The sequence below is a fragment of the Miniopterus natalensis genome, chromosome 4 (assembly GCF_054644295.1).
Source record: "Miniopterus natalensis isolate mMinNat1 chromosome 4, mMinNat1.hap1, whole genome shotgun sequence".
Classification (NCBI taxonomy): Eukaryota; Metazoa; Chordata; class Mammalia; order Chiroptera; family Miniopteridae; genus Miniopterus; species Miniopterus natalensis.
This window is the reverse complement of record NC_142084.1, coordinates 30,351,313-30,376,629: the sequence shown is the minus strand read 5'-3', so window position 1 is coordinate 30,376,629 and position 25,317 is coordinate 30,351,313. Positions and strand designations below refer to the sequence as shown.

The 25,317-nt window shown below is 35.6% G+C and overlaps 1 protein-coding gene across 3 annotated transcripts; it reads left to right on the top strand.

Annotated features, from left to right (window-relative positions):
- Positions 1-651: 651 nt before the first annotated feature.
- Positions 652-24,201, top strand: MFSD8 (major facilitator superfamily domain containing 8). 3 transcript variants are annotated; one of them, XM_087816477.1, is made up of 12 exons: positions 732-772; positions 2,238-2,281; positions 9,041-9,162; positions 10,381-10,621; positions 11,418-11,531; positions 13,678-13,822; positions 14,532-14,587; positions 15,848-15,956; positions 19,097-19,231; positions 21,836-21,939; positions 22,030-22,277; positions 23,831-24,201. In XM_087816477.1, the coding sequence occupies exons 4-12, from the start codon at positions 10,444-10,446 to the stop codon at positions 24,035-24,037; spliced, it is 1,296 nt and encodes a 431-aa protein (XP_087672603.1). In that variant the 5' UTR covers positions 732-772; positions 2,238-2,281; positions 9,041-9,162; positions 10,381-10,443; the 3' UTR covers positions 24,038-24,201. The 3 variants fall into 3 exon arrangements, with proteins under 3 accessions (XP_016058813.2, XP_016058814.2, XP_087672603.1); XM_016203327.2 differs by lacking the exon at positions 9,041-9,162 and having other exon boundaries at positions 652-772; XM_016203328.2 differs by lacking the exons at positions 2,238-2,281; positions 9,041-9,162 and having other exon boundaries at positions 715-772.
- The last annotated feature ends 1,116 nt before the right edge of the window (positions 24,202-25,317 follow it).

The window sequence follows — 25,317 nt, the reverse complement described above, 5'->3', positions numbered from 1 at the left end:
CTTTATGCACATGTGAAAATGTAATGGGTACACACACTCATGTAAATCATCTGACAGAGGTGGGATGTCTGGGTAATATACTTGCCCTTTAGTCCAGGGCACAGACCTATATGAAAGATCAACCAAGTCTGGAGGGGCCTTGGTCTCTCTGGTCCATGTGTTAGAGCAAAGGCAAGTGTTTGAGGAGGTCTCAGGCTAGGAATGTGTTAGGTCACATCAAAGCATCCTGTTGTCACTTCTACATTAATTTTGCCAAAATTATCCAGCCAGAATAGCTTCCTGTAGCAAAGTTAATTTGCTGTCATCAAGTAGAGCATGTTATAATGTTGACAGTAATTATCGTAAAATACTTAGTAGTGTATATCCCACCTTTGGGAGATCTAATTGTTGTAGCTAGTTTATTTATATTGATAAACTTTATTCATTTTGTCAGTGTAACAAATTTCAACACTCAAATAATAAATCTGTACAGTGATGCATAAATATAACCCATGGAAATTCAAAGAAATAATGCCTGTTCATAGGTGAATAGTACAGCAAAAACCAGTATTAGTAAATTATACCTCTACCTCTAGCATATAATTTTTATAACTTTAGGACAGAGAAAATAAAAGTGTGCCACAGAAAAATTTGCATATAATGAGATAACTTTGTGCTACTTCTTTCTTCTTTACACCTAGAGAATGGGATATTACAGAAACTGAGGAGCATTATAAGAGTCGATGGAGATCTATTAGGATTCTGTATCTTACTATGTTTCTCAGCAGTGTAGGTGAGTACTAGAAATTACATAATTTTAGAAATTAATATACGATATATTTTAATATTTAATTTTTAAAAATTATTTTTATTGTGGTAAAACCACATAACTGAAAACTTACCATCTTGATCAGAGGTGCTAAGTATATCTACATGGCTGTGTAATCAATATCCAGAGTTTTTTCATCTTGCAAAACTGAAACTGTTTACCCAATTAACAACAACAACTCATTTCCACATCCTCCCAACCCCTGGGAAACACCATTCTACTTCCAGTTTCTATGAATTTGACTATTCTAGAGAGTGGCAAAATAGGGCTAGAGGGCCCAGGATTTCTTTTTTAGGTCACTAAAATGTTCTAAAATTGACTTTGGTGATGGTTTCACATATTTGTGATTATACTAACACCCACTGATTTGTATATTTTAAATGTATAAATTGTATAATATGTGAATTATATCTTAATAAAGCTTCTTAAAAAATAAAACCTTTATAGAATTTTGATTGTATGTGCCTAACATTTAAAATTGACAAATTGGAGTTTATCATTACAGTTCTCAATCGATAAAGCCTACCAAAAATAATGAATTTTCTTTTAAGGTATGGCCATCTTTGAAGTATCCTAGTTATTATTATTATTTTTTAAGATTTTAAAATTAATTTTTAAGGAGAGAGGAAGGGAGAGGGGAGAGAAACATCTATCGGCTGCCTCACGCATGCCCCCTACTGGGGATTGAGCCCCAGACAGGGCATGTGCATGACCTGGAATCCAACCGACAACCTTTTGGTGCACCAGGATGACGCCCAACCAACTGAGCCACACTGTCCAAGGCAGTATCCTAGTTCTTTATAACCAGTGCCCCCTTTAGAGAATCATTTTATTTTTCTCCACTCTTCCCTACAGTTAATTATCTCTCCCAAACAACACAGAAGTATAGCACTTCCTCTTTAACAAAGTGGCCTTTCCTTCATTCATTTCTGCTATAAACACTTAACAAAGTTTTCAGTAATTTCCATTTATAGTAAAGGCTTATAAGGAAAGATAGGTACTTGGCTATTATTATATTAATTATGGCCAAGGACTATACTTATTCTTTTCAAGCCTAAAACCACATTGTCTAACAAAGTAGACATTTTGGGGCATAAATTTGTAGATTAGAATTACATTTTAAAATCCATGTTATAGCCCACCTGGCATGGCTCAGTGGTTGAGCATTGACCCATGAACCTGGAGATAGTGGTTTGATTCCTGGTCAGGGCACCTGCCTGGGTTGTGGGCTTGGTCCCTAGTAGGGGGCATGCAGGAGGCAGCTGATCAATGACTCATCATTGATGTTTCTATCTCTCCCTTCCTCTCTCTGAAATCAATAAAAACATTTTAAAAAGTAAAATAAAATCCATGCTATAGTCCAAAATATTGTATTTATAAATAGTGATGGAATTATTGTAAGTATAAATAACAGTTTGCCTCTTTACAGGATTTTCTATTGTGATAATGTCAATATGGCCCTATCTCCAAAAGGTTTGTACACTTTATTCTTCTCTTAAGTAGCTTTAGTAGTAATAACTCTTATATAATTAAGAGTTTTCTAGAGTCTCTTTAATACTCTAAGATTTAATCTGTACTAGAATAACTCAAGATAGTAATTCCTCAATAGAAGCTTATAAGTAAAGTGATCATATACTTTCTTGTGTAAACCAGAACACTCCCGAAGTGAAAGGAGTGCTGTGCCAGGAAAATAGGGTTATACCTGGACAGTCCCAGGCAAATGCACGTGTATGGCCACCTACTTATTAGCCACTTTGCATTCTATCAATACCACCTCCTTAATAAAAAACAAAAAAACTAGATTTAGTGCCATATTTGCATTGCTGTTTTGAAAATTAATTTAAAAATTATTTGTTCCTTCTCCACTCCCACTGCTTCACTTGACTAGCCTTAAAAAATAAAGAAAAAAGAAAAAAAAGAAAAATTATATTACATGACATTATTACCCATGAGCCCTGGCTAGGTGGCTCAGTTGGTTAGAACGTCGTCCCAATACACCAAGGTTGCAGGTTCAATCCCTGGTCAGGGTACATACAAGAATCAACCTATGAATGCATGAATAAGTGGAACAACAAATTGATGTCTCTCTCTCTCCCCTTCCCCTTCCTCCCTCTCTAAAATCAACCAATAAAAATTTTTTTAAAAATTAATACCCATGACACTAAAAATGCTTTCCATACTGGCACTGAAACTATATTTAAAAATTCTGCAGCAACATCTTCTTTGCTAAAAATATATTTTCATGTATCATAACTTTTCTGTAACATTTTTTAAATTTGTATTTTTAAAAAATTCTGGGAAGTAGCTTTTACATGCTAAGATTCATTCCATGATTAGTTTTGTAAACTCTTGACTATAAGGACCTAGAATAGAAATGCTGACCTACCAGTAACTAGAGCTGTGTGATTGGCATCCCCATCATGTTATAACTGATAAACAAAGCAATCCTAGGCTAATTGCTGCATAGGACAGGCAAGAGAGAACTTGTGATAACTGATATGTATAAGCATATCGTTAACAGTCTGAGAAGCTACTTGATCGAGATCAGCAATGAGAAGCCCATTCATTGTTGTTTCTTTCAATAAGGCCTCAGTAAAACATCATCAGATCTTCACAAAAGATAGTTTACTGCAGCATACTGAGATTTTTGAACTGGAGTCAAGAGATGGCACACTATTTTATGTTGATCCATTCAGTGGTCCTTGAGAATTGATGGAAAGACACTGGGAGAATATATGAATGAAGCAAACATTAATGAACAAACATCTTACTCTAGAAATAGAGCTATTTCTACATATTTTATTCCATTACCTTAGATATCAGCACTGACCATACTGAGGTTTTGAATTGTTTATACAGTTGGTCAAACTTCACTGAATTTTAGTTTTCAGGTTCTACTGGCAATTGCCTAATTTGGGGCTGTATTTGAAATTTGCCTTTAAATTTGGGTATTCTGCCTTTGCTCTTTATAAGTTCTCAGCCATCTTACAGGGCTTTCCATTTTTCTTTCTTTTGCTTGAGTTTACTCAACTAAATTATAGCAAATAATAACACTAAAGCTTAGTTCTTCCCCCTGGTTTTTCCTGCTGATCTACATATGCCTAGATGTCTTCATCTATAAAGTTAAGGCTATTTAAAGACTCATTCTAAGGTCACAAAATATCAGTGTAGTACATTCCATAATCTGGGCCTAAATCAGTTGGTACATTTTGTGGGGGTTTTTGTTTTTTAAAAAATTTATCTTTATTGTTGAATGTATCACAACTCTTAATTTGTATGGTCCCTGTATCTAGTCTAATTAACCTCAAAGTTTCCAAAAGAAGGTATTTGCAGTAATTAGGTCTACTTAGCCCAATATGTTGAGTTTTGAAAAGGATCACTCCTTTCTGCAGATACATGAAAGCTCTTCAAAGGTAAATATATTGATTACATGAACTTATAACTGGCTCTTCAGCAAGACAAATATAACATTTTCACCAAAAACCTTCATTTTCTCAAATTATTTCATAATAATATTGAGAGTTCACTGTGTGCCAGGCACAGTACTAAACCTTTTACCTAAATCAACTTTTGATCCTCATAACAACCCTATAAAGTGAATATTATCACTCCTGTTTGACAGGTGAAGAAACTTAGAGAATTTAGGTAGCTTGCCCAAGGCCACACAGCTAGAAATGGGCAGAGCCAACCCTATCTGAAACCAAAATCCGACTCTTAACCACAGTACTATACCTTGCTGACCGGTCACAAGAATACACGTGTTTCCATGTCAGAATGTTGCTGACTGGTCACAAGCTGTGTCTGCACTTACATTAATTTAAATAATTTTAAACACCTTGCTGACCAATCACAAAGGAAAAGTAGCCGGCCAGAACACAGGCGAGTTCTGGCTCAAAATAGCCAGTCAGCAAGATGTTAATTGAATAAATAAGTAATAATTTATAAGTAAATAGTTGAGGAGGCTTGGAACACCTGTATTTGTATCTCAGCTCAATAGAAAAACATTAAGATTTCTAGAACTTTGATTGTGTCAATTAACATGTTTAGAGAAGAATGTTTTGAAATACAGTTCTACGCACTTTGGTTTTTGTGGGGGTTTTTACAGGAGATATAGATTCAGCTTTCATTGAAGTGTGCCAAACCAAACACGTTTACAGATAATAACCATACAAAATAAGTGGGTAATGATCTAAAAGTGTGTGTGGGTGTGGGAGAGAGAAGGAAGGGATATACGAACATAGATACACACAGAAACAGACAGATATGGGCAACCAGGGGGATGTTGCTAATCCAAACTAAAGAAATCCTGGAAGACTTTCCAAAAACAGTTATACCTGAGCTAAGTTTTAAAGGCCTGCGGAAGTTGATCACCTGAAGGCCAGGTGTGGGAGTCAGGGAGTAGGAGATTCGGAGGTGTTGCTGGTGGAAGGGGCAGTACAGGAATACGTGCAAAGGCCTGGAGGCAAAAAAGTTGGCTCATTTTTGAAACTTCAAACAGTTCCACTTGGCTAGAAGTTAGAAGTAGAGGGAGACAGTGTGCAGAGAGATGAAGTTAGAGAGGCAGACAGCGGCCAGCTTGTGAATTAGGTTTTATCCTGAAAACAATGTGATAGAGATCATCAGAGTGACCAAAAATGAGGTGCTGTTATTAATTTTAAGAGAGAAAAACACACATGAGCGTAGGTAACAGTTCAATTACTGAAGTAATACCTTCTATTGTTACTTCCCTGTCATAATTCTAGCAGATTCCAGTTTTCCAGTCAATGTAAAGAACAGTATCCAATTAAAATTAAAATTTCCAATGGTCTCCAGCAAATATTGTTAATGTTAGAGCCATCCTCAGGAGTCACTTGATTATGATTCATTGATATCCTGAGATAACACTTTTATCCTTTTGCTTTCAAATCACTACACATTTAACATTAAAATTGAGTTTTCATTGCTGTTTGGAAAATTAATTTTAAAATTTATATGACTTGAAGTTATTTTATATTTTAAAAGAGAGAAGAAAAGGAGCTAAAGGTAATACAGATAGAAAATAAAAACCAGAGTGCCTATAATAAGAAATTTAATAGTTGCCAGAGGGGTGTAGGCTTGGGGGGCTGAGTAAAAAAGGTGAAGGGATTAAGAAATACAGATTGGTAGTTTCAAAACAGTCATGGGAATGTACAGTACAGCATAGGGAATATAGTCAATAATACTGTAATAACTATGTATGGTTCAGGTGGGTACTTGAAATATCAGGGGATCACTTTGCAAAGTATATGATTGTCTAACCACTATGCTATACACTTGAAACCAGTATGAAATAATATTGAATGTAAACTAATTGAAAAATTTGAAAAAACATAACACAAAACCATTACATGCCTAGTGAACTGAAAAAAAAAATTTCAAAGGCTAGACCTTTAAATATTATGTATCAGTATACTCAATTACTCTTATTTCTAATTCCCATCAAAAATGTACCTAAGTATTTTCACTTTAAGCTATTTAAAAATATCTTTAGAAAAGGCAATGTTTTTTCATTTTCTTTATTGTTGAAAGTATTTCAAATGTCCTCCTTCTCCCCACCTCACCATTGATCCCTTCACCCCCTGCACCCCTCCCCCAGGCCTTCACCACACTGTTGTCTGTGTCCATTGGTTATGCATATATGCATATAAATCCTTTTTTTGTTTGTTTTTAGAGGGGAAAAAAGGAGAGAGAGAGAGAGAGAGGGAGAGAAATATCCATGTGAAAGAGACACATTGATTGGTTGCTTCCCACACATGCCCAGGCCCCTGGGCTAGGGATCGAGCCTACAACCAAGGTACGTGCCCTTGGCTGGAATTGAACCCAGGACCCTTCAGTCTGCCGGCTGACGCTCTAACCACTGAGCAAAACCAGCTAGGGCTACATATAAGTTCTTAGGTTAATCTTTCCTTACCCACTCACCCACCCCTGCCTTCCCTCTGAGATTCATCAGTCTGTTCCATGCTCCTATGTCTCTGGATCTATTTTGTTCATTGGTTTATATTGTTCATTAGATTCCACATATGAGTAAAATTATGTGCTACTTGTCTTTCTCTGACTGGCTTATTTTGCTTAGCATAATACTCTCCAGGTCCCACCATGCTGTCTCATAGGATAAGGGATCCTTCATTTTTACAGCTGCATAGTATTCCATGATGTAAATGTCTGAGAAGATGCTTGATATGATTTCAGTCTTCTTGAACTTGTAGAGACTTGTTTTGTGTCTTAACATGTGGTCTATTCTTTGAGAATGTCCCATGTGCACTTGAGGAGAATGAATACTCTGCAGCTTTGGGATGAAGTGCTCTGTAAATATCAATTAAATCCATCTGATCTAGCATGTCATTTAGAGTCACTGTTTCCTTGTTGATTTTTTGTCTGGAAGATCTATCCAGTAAAGTCAGTGGGGTGTATGACTGTATTGCTGTCAATCTCTCCTTGAAAGTTCTCCAGACATTTTTTTTTTTTTTTCAGACTGTGTGAGTCTTTTGTTCTGAGGTGGGCCTCTTGTAGACAGCATATATTTGGGTCTTCTTTTCCTATCCATTCAGCTACCCTGTGTCTTTTGATTGGAGCATTTAATCCATTTATATTTAAGGTTGTTATTGATAGGTACTTATCTATTGCCATTTTATTTTTATTATTTTAAAGCTTTATTGTTGAAAGTATTACAGATGTCCCCTTTCTCCCTCATTGATCCCCTCCATCTCCATCCCTATGTTTCTCATTCTATTTCAACTTCTTATTACAGCAGTCCCTTTAACATTTCTTGCATTGCTGGTTTGGTGGTGGTGAACTCCTTTAGCCCCTTTTTGTCTGGGAAGCTCTTTATTTCATCATCTATTATGAATGATAGCTTTGCTGGATAGACTTGTTTTCATATCCTTGTTTTGTATTACCTTGAATACTTTCATGCCATTCCCTTCTGGCCTGATGAGAAATCAGCTGACAGCCTTATGGGAGCTCCTTTGTAGGTAACAGATTGCTTTTTCTCTTGCTGCCTTTAATCTCTCTTTGTCTTGAATTCTTGGCATTTTAATTATGATGTGTCTGGGGTGGGCCTCTTTGGATTCTTCTTGCTTGGGACTCTCTGTGCCTCCTGAACTTGTGTGACTTTTTCCTTGACCAGGTTAGGGAAGTTTTCTGCCATTATTTCTTCAAACAGGTTCTCTATCCCTTGCTTTCTACATCTTCTGGTAGTCCTATGAAGTGACTATTGTTATGTGTCATGTTGTCCCACAGCTCCCTTAAATTGTCCTCCTGTTTGTTTTTCTTTTTGGTTCTTTGATTGATATTTTCTACTCCATCTTCTAATTTGCCAATTTGATCCTCAGTTTCTGCTAATCTGCTGTTTATTCCTTCAGATGATTTTATTTCTACTGTGTCATTCTTAATTTCCTTCGTAGTTTCCATTTCTTTTCTCATGTTGTTGAGCATCCTTATGATCAGTATTCTGAACTTTTAAAAAATATATATATCTTTATTGATTTCAGAGAGAGGAAAGGAGAGTGAGAGAGAGAGATAGAAACATCAATGATGAGAGAGTCATTGATCGGCTGCCTCCTGCACACCCCGACTAGGGATGGATCCTGCAATCTGGACATGTGCCCTGACCGGGAATCGAACCCCGATCACCTGGATCCTGGGTCCACGCTCAACCGCTGAGCCACGCCCGGCCAGGCAGTATTCTGAACTTTTTATCTGATAGATTGCTTATCTCCATTTCATTTATCTCTTGTTCTGGAGAATTTTATTTTGTTCTTTCACTTGGGGTTTGTTTTTTTGTCTCCCCATTTTGGCTGCCTGTTTGGGTTTATTTCTATGTATTAGGTAGATCTGTTAGGACTCCCAGTTTTTTGGATAGTCTCTGGTGCAGGCCAATGTCAGACTGTGTTTATGACTGGCCTTGAGTACCCTGTTTGAAGCTATCAGCGTTACACAGCTTGTGGCTCCCACTGTTAGGGCTGGGTGCATTTGGAAAGGACCAAGATGCGCACCAAGGTCTGCTTTTCCAAGCTCTGGGTCCAGAAGCAAATCAGGAAGAGACTCAGAACACCCAGAAGCTGATTGTTATTTAGTCTCTTAATGAGCCTCAGGCTGTAGAAACTCCACAGGGTGGGGCTAGAGGTTTTCCAACAAGGTGGGGCAATTGCTTCCCTCTAGGCAAAAGCTGCTTCGAAGATAAATGTGTGCCTGAGAAAGATGTCTCTCATATAGGGGAATGACTCAGCACAGGAATCCAGATGGCTGACCTCTGAGCTCTGTCCCCTAAACCAGCAATCCTAGATTCTCCTCATACAGCTCTTGTCCACTCTGCCCTCCCTCAGCCAGAGCCCAAGGTGAGTGGCTGCACATAAAACTTTGTATGTTAGCCCTTTAAGAGGATGCTGGCATTTCCAGTCGTCTCTCCCTGGCAGACAGAAACTCCACTGCTTTTCACAGCCAGATGTTATGTGGGCACCTTTCTCAGTTCTTGTGCTCTGGGCTGGGAAGCACAGCTTCAGGTTTAGGCCCCAGAGTTCTGTGGGAAACCCGCACAGCTGAGATACCCCTCAAGACCTTCAGCTGCTGCCTGTGGTAGCCTAGTCAGCCCTCTCATGCCTCCACATTTCCTGTCAGTTTCTATGTGGTGTCCACTTTTTCTCCTTGGTTATAAGGGTGCTCTCCAGCTAGTCTTCAGTTGCAGTTGATTATTCAGGATGGTTTTTCTATATTTTAGTTATAATCCCACTTTGGTCCTGGGAGAGTATCACTGTAGCTTCCTCTCAGTCTACCACCATCTTTGCAATGAGGGCCATGTTTTTTCTTTTGTTCTACCACTTAGCCTATATATATTAAAACTTACTTTCTAAAATTTAATGGTTCTTATTTTTTCAAATTACTACATAGCCTACTATATTTTTTTAAACTGTTTGTTTATTCCATAGTCCCTTCCATAAGCTAAAATTTTCTATTTTCTTAAAGTATTGCATTTTGTGAATTTTAATCACTTGGTTCTCCCCTCAACGTTCATCATGATATAAACACCCTCTTGAAGAGTTAGAATCCTGAATTGTCTTTGTTGAAAGGAAGAATTAGTAATAGGTTTAATGGGAGAATTAAGTTTCAGCTTTTGTGTTTTTATTGTCTCCTTTAAGCATGTGACTGTTGTGCCCAGTTTGAAAAAAGGATTTACAGTGCTAATGGCTGTTTAGTTTATAGAATAACAGAAGTCTAAGTAATCGTATTTAACTTCATAAGAATTAAAGAATGGCATATTATTTTTATGATGTTAATGTGATTATCTTTTAAACAAGATTTTTATGAACGAAATATTTCCACAATCATTGCAAAAGATGAAGCTTCCCAAGCATTTTTCCTGTTTGTGTAGGGAACTGTCAGCAAATTTAATTGTAATGTCAGAAATCTGAATCACTATGAACAATAGTGTTACAAAACTTATATGAGTTAGAATTTTTTTTTTAATAAATATTACATGGTTAAAAAAATGTGTTTATGTTTTAAATTTGACTTTTCTTGGATAATAATTCTTAAAGCCCTGTACTTTTTTTCTGCAGATTGACCAGACAGCTGATACAAGTTTTTTGGGCTGGGTTATTGCTTCATTTAGTCTTGGCCAAATGGTAGCTTCACCTATATTTGGTTTGTGGTCTAATTATAGACCAAGAAAAGAACCTCTCATTGTCTCCATCTTCATTTCGGTGGCAGCCAACTGCCTCTATGCATATGTGCACGTCCCAGCTTCTCATAATAAATACTACATGCTAGTTGCTCGTGGATTGGTGGGATTTGGAGCAGGTAATATATATGTATGTATATAAATGTTCAGTTGTGTCAGATTCACATTTATCCTGACATTTATGGCCCAATCTCACCTGGTGTCACCCTTTCTCAATCTTATATCCAAATATTCAACATATAGATGTGTGATTGCAAACAGATATGTTCTGATATTTAGCCTCTACTCATGATGTTCCCATTAATTATAATCTCTCTTCTGTTCCCTTCATTCTTCATCCTTCTAGATTTAGTTCAAGTTTCACATCTTCCATGAACTTTCCTAGGCTAGCCTGTCCCTTTCTTCTATGCTGTTTTGCACTGTTTTTATCTTATATCCCCAACCAAACATAAGCTTTTTTGTAATTAGAGACAATTTGACTTTTTAAAAATATTCCATGGCCCCTAGCAAAGTCTCTTGTACATAATAAGTGCTCTGTAAATTTCCGAGTTGTTAGTAGATTCCTGTTTCTGTTTCTTGTATTACAGATCTAAGCATGCAGTTTGTGACATCTTGCTTTTAAAAACAGTTGTAGCAATGAGTAGTGTGCCATTCACTCAGTGCTTTCTTAGTATTTAATGATGAAAAATAGTTTAACATTCCTATAATGCCATTTTTTATTAATTCAAATATTTAACTGTGTTTTCATATTACTAAAAGTAATATTTTGTTAATTGATGCATTTCCTTAATAAACATGCTTTGATCATAAAGAAGCAGTGACTATACTATAGATTAATATTTCCTCTGTATAAAGCCAACTTAAGTTGAATTTTATAAACTGAAGGACATTTTCTTTTATGGTGTCTCTTCTTAGGAAATGTAGCAGTTATTAGATCATATATTGCTGGTGCTACTTCTCTTCAGGAAAGAACAAGTTCCATGGCAAACACAAGTGCATGTCAAGCATTAGGTTTTATTCTAGGTCCAGGTAGGTGTTTTTCACTTGTAATTACTTGAATTTGAATTGGGAAAAGCTTTTGAGGTTCAAATGTTAAGTTATATCCAAACATAAAACCTCATAGCTAAAGAGAAAGGGAGGGAAACTAATATTTTTGGATCCATCAGTGAGGCTAGGCTCTTTACAGGTTGGGGCAAAAGTAGGTTTACAGTTATGAGTGTTTAGAACAGTTTATTCTTTTTTTTTTTATTCAAAATATTACAAACGTCCCCTTTTTTCCTCATCGATCCCTTCCAACCCGCACCCACTCCCCACCCCAGGCCTTCACCACACTATTGTCTGTATCCATGGGTTGTGCATATATGCATATAGATTCTTTGGTTAATCTCTCCCCACCCGCCTTCCCTCTGAGGTTCCACAGTCTCATCCATGCTTCCATGTCACTGAATCTATTTTGTTCTTGTATTATTATTTGTTAATTGTTGTATTATTTTCCATAGGAACTGTAAACATACTTTTGCCCCACCCTGTATATATGTTAACTCCAATCCTCTAAATTAAGTGCTTTTTTACAAATTAGGGCACCAAGGCCTAGAGAATCTAAGTAAATGATCCATGGTCAGCCAGATAATAAATGGGAAATCTGAGGTTCAAACCTAAATCTATCTGACTCCAAAGTATATGTTCTCTGAAATAATCATTTAGCTTGATCTATCTGCAAGAGTTTGCTTTCTTTTTCCATTTCGAAACAAAATTTTTTTGACTGAAGGGTTTAAGGAAAGTTATAGGAGGTTCTTGACCCTTTTGCCCTTTGCCTATGCCTTTAAGACTTTTCTAAGGTTGAAGAAAATAAAAGAATTTTTAAAAGGCTTAATATTTTCTTCTTCTTCCAAAGCTTCCATCCTTTAACTGAGTATAAAAAAATTGTAATGTATTTAATACTTCCCCAAGGCCAATTACTTTTTTGTTGAATTGAGAAATTAGTACTTTTTATGCCAAGAATAACATTGAAATCATGTAATTTGCTTATGTATTGAAAATTGAAGCTATGAATATATCATCAGTTTGATCCAACCCAGTTTACTTTATCAACATGCCACCCTCACTCCAGCTTCCATTACTTTCTTCTATTTAACCAAGAAAAAGCTCAACAGATTAGAATCTCACCACCAATATCTAATATTTCATTTTAGCATCCCGAAGTAAAATATAGAACATTTTATTTATATTTATAGATTATTCTACAAATGTAGAATAATTGGATCTACCGCCATAATATAAAATAAATAAGGACGTAGCCTGAGTCTTCCTCTACCCTCAGTATCTAGCACAGTACCTGGTACACAATTAGGTTCTCAGTAAATATTCTGAGTACCTAAAGCGTACTTTAAAGACTGTCTCACTTAAACATTTTGTATTATAGGTCTGAAAAGATCAGATCACTTTCCTAATAATAACCACATCAGCAAGCACTAACATTTACTGAGTATGTGCTAGATGCTGTTCTAAGTGATGCAGTATCTTTCTTAATCCTCACCATAAAATTACATGTAAATTTTTGGAAGAGCCAGATCCAGAATATAAATCAGGAGAGCAAGTCAGTATTCTTCCAATCTGATTTTTGCCACAAAACCAGATTTAAAACATTAAATATATATACTTTAAATACCATATAAACAGTAATATTTTAAAATATTTACTTAAAATGTGACACTTTCTCTCTTATAATGAAATTGATTAAACATTTAATTGATTTATGGAAGAAATTGTGTAATTTATTTCTTATGGAGATGTTTTTTAAAAATATGAAGTTACTGAAGTAACTACTTTAGATATAATCCTTTGTGAATTCATGTACATCACTGTTTCTCAACCTTTTTTTCATTATTGACCCCCTGAGGAGCCTTTTTAGACATTTTTTTCCTAATCATTCCATCCCATGGAAATTTAATACTACAGATATACTGTATATTGTATGTATTCTATCTGTGCTTTATATAGAAAAAGTCAATTCTTTGCCCCCTTATCCAGAACCAGTTTTTCCCTGTCTGTTGAGATGCAAGATGTAGATGAATGATTCCATGTTACTTCCAATTTTGTGGTAAACGTCTTTCACATTTTTTTTAGTCTGTGTCTCCCGTATAATAATACATCTGTGTTGTTTTATTTTAATAAGTTTTTCAGGCCTGTTTTGCACTCATTGGAGAAAAGGGCGTGACATGGGAGACGATACAGCTTCAGATAAACATGTATACAGCACCAGTTTTACTTGGTGCCTTCCTGGGAGTTTTAAACATTATTCTGATCCTTATTATATTAAGGTAATTAGATAGAAATGATAAAACTTCTTTTGTAGACTATGAAATTAAATGAGCATTATCATTGTTGGAGGGTAATTATTCCTATAAAGTCTTTATTTGGTATTTGGTATCTATAGTTGTGTTCATATTTTTTGATTAGCTAATGCACTGAAATAATAGACAATCTAAATGAGAACAGATTATAAGGCCTTTGAAGATTCAAGGTTTGGTCTCGATTTACTAAGTAGGGAAATGACATGAAAGCAACATTTTAAGTAGATTAATGATTAGAATCAACCTTAAATAAAAAAGTTACTTCAAGCATATCTCTAATCTTTTATATATTAGAAGAAATTGTATAAAACTACAGAAATTTGGTTACTTTATATTTCTTTGGAGTACTTTAACCAAGAGTCCAAAAACATTTATAACTAATGTTTAAAATCACTGTAGAACTTCAAATACCGATTAAGGTTGACCACATATGCTTTTGGATGAATTTTGTTTGTATGGGTTTGTTTGTTTTTTTTCATTTTATATGATGATTAGAATAATGACTTGTATCTTTTAAATTTTGTTATGTCTCATTGCTAATATTTTCATAACTCAGAAGCCAATAAAAGAAACTATATTAGAATGTGAAAAAATAGAAGGCTAGTAATAAATTTAAACCATTTGTCTATTATACTAAGGCTTTCATGGATACAGTATTTATGTTTTTCTTTTTTAGAGAGCACCGTGTGGATGACGCAGGACGACAGTGTAAAAGTATTAATTTTGAAGAAGGTACTATTAACCTGTTTGACTAAATTACTATAACATTATCAAAGTGTTTCTAATGATTCCATTGGCACTTACTTGGATTTTGCTTCTGAGGACAATACAAGGGATGATTGAGGGAAGACCTTTAAAGTTGAAAGTTACCTAAAATGATTTTTAAAAAAGGCATACCAATATCAGTTATTAGGTGTCTGCGATTGGCAGGGTTAAAACCATTGCTAAAAATCACTTTCTTATGTTCAGAGAGCCAATATCCTACAGTTTGTGTGATTAGAAAGGGAGGTCATGACCGTATGTTGAGTATCCAGGGTGCTTGCTTAATTGTCCCCAAGCATAGCAGACTGTTTCCAAATTCGTTTGTAATTGGAGAAGGAACTCCTTCTCAGAAATCCTGAGCTTTAAAGGAAGGTACCGTCATGAAAAAATTGTAGAAACTTACTGTGCCTTAGGAAAGTCACTGCCTGCCCCCTGCTGCTGCTACACATACACTTAGATAGCATAAATGAACACATTCTTGCATTTCTTACCTCATTTACTCTGAGTAAAATAGCATGACAGATGTATCTCAGATCTGTATGACTTTACACTTCTAATATCAGGACTAGTTTGTACTGAGTGTGTAGCTTAACTACATAGTTCAAGATAAGTCAATACACTCACTTGTCCTCCTAATTTGGAAAAACCATAACTTGGTGGTTCTCTGCAAAGTGTTGATTTGCAAAAATATAAATAACACAAAGACCTTAAAAAAGTGGTAATAACATAAGGATATTTACTAATAGTAATTTCACATGCCATTGAAATTCAAAATAAAATATATACTCATTGAAGTGAATCATATAAATGAGAACTGATTTAATAAACTATTTCAGGTTTTCATGAAATCTTCTTAAATTTAAGATTTAGGTAAGATAGAAAAAAAAAACCTGCAACTGAAATTTAAAGCAAATGTATTTAGTATAAGATCATTTTATATAATTCTGTAAAATACATTCCTCTTTTGGACTGAAAGACACCGAATAGACAATCAGAGTATCTCCTGTAGATAACAGAATTGAAGTGTATTTCCTGGGAAGAACGTTACTTTATTTTTAAATACCATTTAAAAGTTACTTCTGTCATATACATTGTTCCTTTTAAATTGTTTTAAAGCCTTAAAAATGATATTAAATGTTTAGTCATAGGATTTGCTACATATAATTCCTACTTTGTGTGATTATAAAAATAACATGTGTAAGTAATATAATTTTTCTCCATTCACTACAGCAAGTACAGATGAAGTTCAAGTTCACCAGGGAAGTATTGATCAGGTTGCTGTGGTGACTAGCAATGTTCTGTTTTTCGTGGTCCTATTTATCTTTGCCCTTTTTGAAACGTAAGTTTTATTGTGTCTTCATCTACATCAGATTATGTAAACAACTTATATTTCTTAACACAGTATTAATCAGGCATATAGATGTTCTTAACTTTTTAAAGACATTTTTCTTGTCATGATGTAAAGTGTTGTTTTTTAATTTAAATGTAGTTTATTCTGTCTGTAATCTTACTACCTTACCTTACTTCCTTTTAAAGGAATCTGTTTCACTAGTATTTCCTCCTTCTGAGTTTTATGATAAATAAAATTATAAAATTTTAATTTGTCATGATTAAACTTTTTTTTTTTTTAATTTCAGAGAGAGGAAAGGAATGGGAGAGATGTATAGAAACATCAAGATGAGAGAGAGTCATTGATTGGCCACCCCCTGCACACCCCCTATTTGGGATCGAACCCGAAACCCAGGCATGTGCCCTCACCAGGAATCAAACTGTGACCTCCTGGTTCGTAGGTTGATGGTCGACGACTCAGCCACACCGGTCAGGCATGATTAAACTTTAGGCTACATAACTCCCTACATGTGTATGGATGTCAGTCTGGCAATTTTAACTCTTTTTAAGCTCTGATCCTGAAAAAACAACAGCAAACTAGTATGATATATTACAAAATTTCTGCCTGTGTAGGCTTTACTTACCTTCAGTTATCATATGGCTGTTTTTTGTTGTTAATCCCCACCCAAGGATATTTTTTCCATTGCTTTTCAGGAGTGGAAGGGAGAGAAGAAGAGAGAGAAACATTAATATGAGAGAGACACATCAATTGGTTGCCTCCCGCGTGTGCCCCGACCAGGGCCAGGGATCAAGCCTGCAACCCAAGTACCTGCTCTTGACCAGGAATTGAACCTGTGACCCTTTGGTACATGGGCTGATGCTCTAAGCACTGAGCCACACTGGCCAGGGCTATCATATGGCTTTAAAAAAAAAAAATTCCTGCCCGGCTGGGCGTGGCTCAGCAGTTGAGCGTCGACGTAGGATCCAGGCAATCAGGGTTCGATTCCCGGTCAGGGTACATGCCCGGTTGTGGACTCGATCAATGACTCTCTCCTCATTGATGTCTCTCTCTCTCTCTCCCTCTCCTTTCCTCTCTCTGAAATCAATAAAGATATATTTTAAAATAAATAAATAAATAAATAAATAATTCCTTTCCATTATAAAAATAGTACATTCTTGTTGTAAATATCCCAAACATTACAATTGTATTTCCACATTTACTCCTTTCCCTGGAGGTAATCAATGCTAATACTTCAGTGTGTATTTTTTCAAACTTTTTTCCTATAAAATTATAAGTATTGTGGTGTGTGTGTATGTATTAAACTAACATTGAATATGTGATATTATCATTTGACAGTTTGCTTATTCCCTTATCAATGTATTATAACATTTTTATGCCAGTCCATGTGGATTTGCTTGATTTTTAAAATTTTTTTAAATTATTGGGACATATGGAAGTTTCAGCTCATCTGATTTTTTAAAATTGAGACATATGAAAGTTTCAGCTCATCTGATTTTTTTGGGCATTTTGAAAATTGTTAAAGTATACACAACAAAATCTACCATCTTGCCTTGGCCAGTGTGGCTCAGTTGGTCGGAGCATCATCCTATGTACTAAAGGGTAGCAGGTTCGATCTCTGGTCAGGGCGCCATATGCAGCTTGCGTGTGGAAGGCAGCCCATCAGTGTTTCTCTCTCTTTCCCTCTCCCTTCCTCTCTGAAATCAATAAAGATATATTTAAAATAAAATTTACCATCTTAAATATTTTTAATTGAACAGTTCAGTGACATTAAGTACATTCACAGTATTGTGCAACCATCACCACTATCCATTTCCAGAACTTTTTCATGATTACAAACGGAAGCTCTGCACTCATTAAACAGTAAGTCTCCGCTGCCTATCACCCAGCCCTTAGTAACCTCAGTTCTACTTTCTCTCTGAATTTGCCTATTCTAGGTACCTCATATAAGTGGAATGGTACATTTCTCCTTTAGTGACTTGCTTATTTCATTAAGCATGATGTTTTCCAGGTTCATCCATGTTGTAGCATGTGTCAGAATTTTATACCTTTTTATGGCTAAATAATATTCCATTGTACATATACTAGTTTTGTTTATCCATTCATCTGTCAATGGACATTTGGGTTAATTCCACCTTTTGGCTATTGTGAATAACGCTGCAGTGAACACTGGTGTACAAGTATCTCTTTGAGTCTCTGCTTTCAGTTCTTTTGGGTATATATCCAGAAGTGGAACCACTGGATCATATTGTAATTCTGTTTTTAACTCATTGAGAAACCACCAAACTATGTTCCACATCAGTTCATATGATTTAAAAATTTAAAAATGGGAATGACTATTTTAAATATATTGCAATTCCATTTTGTAGCTAATTAACCAAAGGAGATAAAAAGTAGGAACAGGAGATTGGCAAAGAACGGAGATAAGTCATATAAAGGGGGAGAGGTATTCAGAGAGAGGTAGGGTGAAAAATATATATGTTCAACTACAGGGGAGAAAGAGACTGAGGAAAAGAAATTCCAGAAGATTCTAATCTAATAGTAACATTATTTCATTGAAGAGAGACCAATTTAAACCAAAATATAACCATGATTATTTAGGTCTGTTAGAATGGCAGGAGTTCTGGTTGGTAGGTTTTATTTTCCTGTTTTTCAAACTTTTTACAATGTAGATATACTTCTTTATAATTAAATGTTAAAAAATAAAAACACACACACTCAAACTTAGTAACTTGTGCATATAAAATCAAAATGTGCTAAAAAATGCACTGGCTGGGTAGCTCAGTTGATTAAAGCATCATCCAGATACACCAAAGTTACAGGTTGGATCTCCGTCCGGTCAGGGCACATACAAGAATCAACCAATGAATGCATGAATAAGTGGAACAACAAATCAGTGTTTCTCTCTCTCTCTTGCTCTCTCCCTCCCTCTCTCTAAAATCAATCAATTAGATTAAAAAGTGCTAAAAATGTTTTAAATTTTTTGTTTACACAGATCTGGTGTTATTGTTAAAAGGGATACAGATTCTTAAATGTGTCAATAGCATTATTAAAGTTTCTATATCACCTTTAAGTAACAATGACTATGATTTAAATAAAATGAGAATAATTTCTTTTTTCATTTTTCTCAGCATCCTTACCCCATTAACAATGGATATGTATGCCTGGACTCGAGAACAAGCTGTATTATATGATGGAATAATACTTGCTGCTCTTGGAGTTGAGGCTGTTATTGTTTTCATGGGGATTAAATCACTTTCCAAAAAGTAAGTTTATGTCTTTGGTTTTGTTCCAAATCTATATTTTAAAAGTGAAACATGAAACAGTTAATGTAAATGAATGTGTTAGTAAAACAATGTAAAGCTTTTTTCTCTTTATGTAGTAGTTTTAGTCCTTCAACGTTTAAAAACAGATGTAAAGTTTATTAAGGGAGCATGATATTTCTATACCATATGGCATATTCTTAAAGCAAAATATTGACAAAGTGAATTATTGCCTTCTAATGTAGTGTTTGTATGTTATGTTTTACTTAAAGTACTTCTAAAAGTGTATTTCATAGAATATCTTTCTGCTGCATGATAATATATGTTATACAACAAAAAAGATTCAGTGGTTAAGTCTGGAAAATTCTGGTTAAAATTACCAAACTTCTTTAATCTAAAACTTCTAAATCTTCAGTATATACATACTATATCACTATCCTGACAAATACAGCTTGTAACATTTCTGAAAGTTATTTGTAACTTTGACCACACAAAACTTTTTTAAAAAAAGCATTTTGTAAAAGGACAACTGTAAAGAACACACTTTGGGGGAAATGCTTGTATAAAATTAAATTCATTCATAAAGTCTGGGATGGGACATTAGTAGATGAATTTAGACAGTTCTAACAATTTAATTATTCCTAAAATACATTAATACTTCTAAAATCAATGAACAAATATTGAGTCAGTGTGTAGGGCTAGATGCTATGAAGGATACCATGAAGATTCTTGTAGAGCCAAGTACAGGGCTAAGATGTAGATATAGACATAGACACAGATTCATATTCAAAGTTAAATAATAGTAAATACATTACATCTTGCTACAGAAGTAAAGGGGTCCTACTAATAGGCATTTGTACCGCCTGTCCAATTTCATACCTTCAAAGAGCTTGTATTCTATTGGGGAGAAAGCCAATGCAAAGGTGTAGTCTAGTAGTGATAAGTACTATGAAGAGCAGAACAGAGGAAGAGAATAGAAGGGCAGGGCGGAGTTGGGAGAGGGGAAGTGTTTTTGATGAGTGCTGGAGGAAGGCATGCTTGAGGAAGTTACATCCAAGCAGAGACCTCAATGAAGTCAGACCAGCCTTGCAGTGGCCTGGAACTCTCCTCCCCCAGAAGACTGAGCTTTGGTGTTTAAAGTACAAGCAGGAAGGCCAGTTTGGCCAGAGCAGATTAGAGGAAAATGGTAGATCAGGTTGGAAAAATGTGAAGCCTTGGAGGTATTCTGAGAGAGATGGGAAGGGTTTGGGTTTGTTTTAGAAGCCTGTGGTCTTCTTTGTATATTTTACTTTTTATTATGGAGAATTTCTAACAAATACAAAAGTGTAGAGAGCGTCATGTACTGATTCTCTAATATCCATTACCCAGCTTCAACAATGATAAATGCTTGCATAATCTTGATTCATCTGTACCTTCCCATTCCCTATCCCCGACACCTGGATTCTTTTGAAGTTGATCCCAGACATTATTTCATGTCTGCCATAAGTATTTCAGTATGTATCTTAAAAGCTAATGATGACATTATCACATCTAAAAAATTAAGTGATTTCTAAATAAAATCAAATATCCAGGCAGTATTCAAATTTTCTCTACTGTTTTCATTTTGTTTGTTCTTGGTTTTGTTCCACAGCTTACTCACTTGATTGAGGCGCTTATTTGTCTCAGGTCTCTTTTAATCTAATCTTTTCTACCTTGCTCTCTTTTTCCTTTACAAATTGAAGAAACCATTTGCACTGTAGTTCCCGCATTTTGGATCTCACTGATTGAATCCTTGTGGTTTTGTGGTTTTTTTTTTTAAGAAAACAAAACATATTTTCCTGTCTCTAATATATTTCTCGAAAATTGATACTTAGATCTATAAGTTTGATGAGATTATAGTTCAATTTTCTTGGCAAGAACACTTTATAGGTGGTGTTATAAACTTACATCAGGAGAAATGTAATGTTTTGTTTATCTTTTTATCACGTAACTGTGGCCATTGGCATTCCCTAGATCCATTAATTCATTAATAAGCCACTGCAAAATACTGATATTTTAATTCTATCATTCCTTTGTTTATTTGCTGGAGTGTTTTCTATAAAGAGAAACTTCCTGTCACCAACTATTTGGTTATTTGAGGTACAATTTGTAGAGGAATGACAGGGTGATTCTTTCTTTTTAATTTATTAACTGACTTTTAAAATAAAAACTTGGTTTACTAATATCCTCTAAAAATGACCAAGAGTATTTTAATATAATATAAATTCATAGATTATAACATTTTTGTGTTTCAGTCCATTGTCATTACTATTTTAGTGTTCACAATGTCACGTAGTGGGCCAGCTTCCTCCAGTTAGCTCTGAGTCCTTTTATCATGACTTAGTAGTCACTGGTAGCTTTTGTGCTCTCTGATATGACCAAATGTCCAGGCTCAGTTTATACATTTCTGTCCCAGACCTGAAATAAGCCAGTTTTTAGAGGAGTCCTGATTCCTTTTAGTGGGAAATTATATCTAGCATTCATATTAATTGGTGCATCACTAAAAGTATCAAAATATTACTTTATAGCTTTTGAAATGATAAGAATAATGAAACTATGTTATAATATAATGGTTCTGTTCTCTAACAGGATTGGTGAGCGAGCTATTCTGCTGGGAGGACTCGTCGTCATATGGGTTGGCTTCTTTATCTTGTTACCTTGGGGAAGTCAATTTCCCAAGATACAGTGGGAAGGTATAGCCATACATAATCTTAATGTTACACTGCCTCTGTTATTCATCTAATAGTAACAAGTCATTCACTATACTAATTTTGTTTTTACAGATTTACATAATAATTCAATCCCTAGTAAAACATTTGGGGAAATTATTATTACTCTTTGGAGTTCTCCAAGAGAAGATCACAGTGAGGAACCAACTGGTTGCCCAATTGAACAAGTCTGGTGCCTCTATACCCCCATGATCCATCTGGCCCAATTCCTCACATCAGCTATGCTAATTGGAATAGGCTATCCATCCTGCAACGTTATGTCCTATACGTTATATTCAAAAGTTCTGGGACCAAAACCTCAGGTGAGTCAGTCACCCTGGCATTGCAATTATGTGAAGTATGCTTGTAAGCACTGACATTCAGTGCTACCATTCTCTATTTTCACACAAGCTGATATGGGGGATTTTTATCATATTCAACATTTTGATTTTTTTTAAAAACCCACAACTTTTTACAGCACTTCTATGTTGAAACTGAACAAAAAGCACTCTAAAAACTCAAAGATCTCTTGAACTCAAGAGATTATGAGCTCAAAATCATTTTCATAGGAAAAGTATCTAAAGCACAAAGTTCTGAAACTCATTCTTAAACTAGGCAACAGCTGGGACACCAAAACTGATAGGCAATTTTTTTTTTTAATCCTCAGCCGAGGATATTTTTTTCATTGCTTTTTCAGAGAGAGTGGGAGGGAGGGAGAGAGAAAAAACACATCGATGTGAGAGACACACATTGATTGGTTGCTCCCCGACTGGGGCTGGGGATTGAGCCTGCAACTGAGGTAATGCCCTTGGCTGGAATCGAACCCAGGATCCTTCAGTCCGCAGGCCGACGCTCTGTGCACTGAACCAAACCAGCTAGGGCTGATAGGCAAGTTTGAATCCACACTTAATTTCACTTGGCAATAGGGACACTTACTAAAAGATGAAAACAATAGTGTAGCTATGTATAAGAACTTCCATATTCCTTATATGAAAATTAAAAAATATAGAAGCAAAATGGAGAAAAACATCAAAGAGACAATTACTATTTTTTTAACAACTGCTTAGCATTCCATTATTAAATATACCATAATTTATTTACTTAATCCACCACTGATGGACAGTTAGGCTTTCAATGGGGGGGCTACTAAAAGTTGTGCCCAGTTTTGCTCAGTGGTTAGAGCGTCAGCCTGTGGACTGAAGGGTCCCGGGTTCGGCCATGGTGCGGGTGGGAGGCAACCAATGCATGTGTCTCACATCGATGTTTCTCTCTCTCTCTCTCTCTCTCTCCCCCCCTTCCAATCTCTCTGAAAAGCAATGGAAAAAATATCCTTGGGTGAGGATTGAAAAAAAAGGAAAGCTGTACTGCACAGTTAACTGGAGTGACGTGTGGTGTGGTGGAAGGTAGTATAGTGAAGTCAGGCAGATGTGGCTTCAGACCTGTTAGAGTTACCTGAGTTTTCTGAGCTTCAGCCTCCACATTTGTTAAATGGGGACACCACCAGTCATAAGCTTTTGTGAACACTGGAAACAATATATGTATAGCACCTAACACAGTGTGTGGAAGATAGCAAGTACAAAATAAATGTTAATCTTAGAAGGTAAGTTAATTAATTTTGTTGTTCCTAGGGCTTCAGCAGATACTGAATTTGTTCCTTTTTGCTACTTTTATTTTTCCTAAGCTGACTCTATCAAGTAAGTTTATTGTTCATTATTTGCTGTATTTATAGAGAGGCATTTTATTTTTAATTCACAAATCAAAGATGGAGAAAGCGATTCCTGTGAGTTTCCCATCGTTTAGTAATGGTAGCATCTCTCTTGTTTTTAAAATAACTAAACCTAAATATCAATTTGCTTCCTCCCTCCCCACCTCACAGGGCATGTACATGGGCTGGTTAACAGCTTCTGGAAGTGCAGCACGGATTCTTGGACCTGTGTTCATCAGCCAAGTATATACTTCCTGGGGCCCACGATGGGCATTCAGCCTTGTGTGTGGAATGGTGGTGCTTACCATCACACTCCTGGGAGTGGTTTACAAAAGACTTGTTGCGTTTTCTATAAGATATGGAAGGATTCAAGAGTAACCTAGCTACCTTAGCCAGTTTGGCTCTGTGGTTAGAGCACTGGCCCATGGACTGAAGGGTCCAGGGTTTGATTCTGGTCAAGGGCACATACCTCGGTTGCAGGCTCGATCCCTGGCCCTAGTCAAGGCATGTGCAGGAGGCAACCAATCAATGTGTCTCTCTCACATTGATGTCTGTCTCTTCCCTTCTCCCTCTCCCCCTTCCACTCTCTTTGAAAAGCAATGGAAAAAATATCCTCAGGTGAGGATTAAAAAAAAGAGTAACCTAGCTAACTAACACTGGGATGCAAAGTACTTGCTGTGTGGGACTTCCTTAACTAAGGTTCTAACGCTAGAGAGTTGCACTGAGTCAGTTTCCAGAAGTCAGGCTTCAGGTATTGTATATTTTGAACAGCAAGAACATATACTGAATAATACAGAATTCTCTGAGTAACTGTGAATAGTAAGATAATGGTTAAGATAATAAGTAAAAAACATTCTGAATCATAATTTCTTTATCTCAAAAAAAAGAACATTCTTCACCCAACCTCTCTTTGGGAGTTGCATAAATTCATGCGTGAAGGAACAATGGTCTGTAAATGTGAAATTATATTCGTATTTCAAACTGCAGAGGTATCATTTAAAATGAGAGAATATCCATGCAGTGAAACCAGAGTAGAGTTCTATAATTACTTATAACAGAAATTATAGAAATTGTTTACCTAAATAGTAGGTATCTTTACCTAATCAGAGATACCTACTTTTTATTTATTTAAAAATGCATTTTCTATTACTATCAAGTTCCTTCATGAAATATTCTGACTCAATTTTTCCATTTACCATGCCTGCCATCCTACCTTACCTTCTTCAATTTATTTTTAATACACTTGTCTTATCTCACTAGTAACCCTAAATTAATAGATGCATATGGATAATCCTAATATTTGAGCAATAAAAAGGACTGAGAGATCAAGATCGATTTCACTACCTTTAGTAGGAGTAACTACATTTTTCTTTCAAGTGCTAATAAGTAATTCACTTTAGAATCATAAGCCAGGTATGTGTTATGGCATACATATACTGAAGCAAACTGCTTATTATAATTATTGGCATTTTCAACTCCCTTAAATTCTGGAGGAAAACTCACTTTATTTACTTTTCCCATCGGTTAGTAGTGGCAGGGTAGACACAGCAGTTTGCAGTCTATGTCTGCACAGTTATTCAGACCTGCAGAATTTTACATTTGGATGGGCCATGACAGCCCCAATTTAGTCAGGCTAATATTTGAGGCAAATGGCTTTA

What these genes read in the sequence shown, in the direction of transcription:
- MFSD8 (XM_016203327.2), top strand. An exon ending in AAGTATTAATTTTGAAGAAG is followed by an intron (nt 14,588 to 15,847) that starts GTACTATTAACC and finishes CATTCACTACAG; the next exon opens with CAAGTACAGATGAAGTTCAA. An exon ending in ATTAAATCACTTTCCAAAAA is followed by an intron (nt 19,232 to 21,835) that starts GTAAGTTTATGT and finishes GTTCTCTAACAG; the next exon opens with GATTGGTGAGCGAGCTATTC.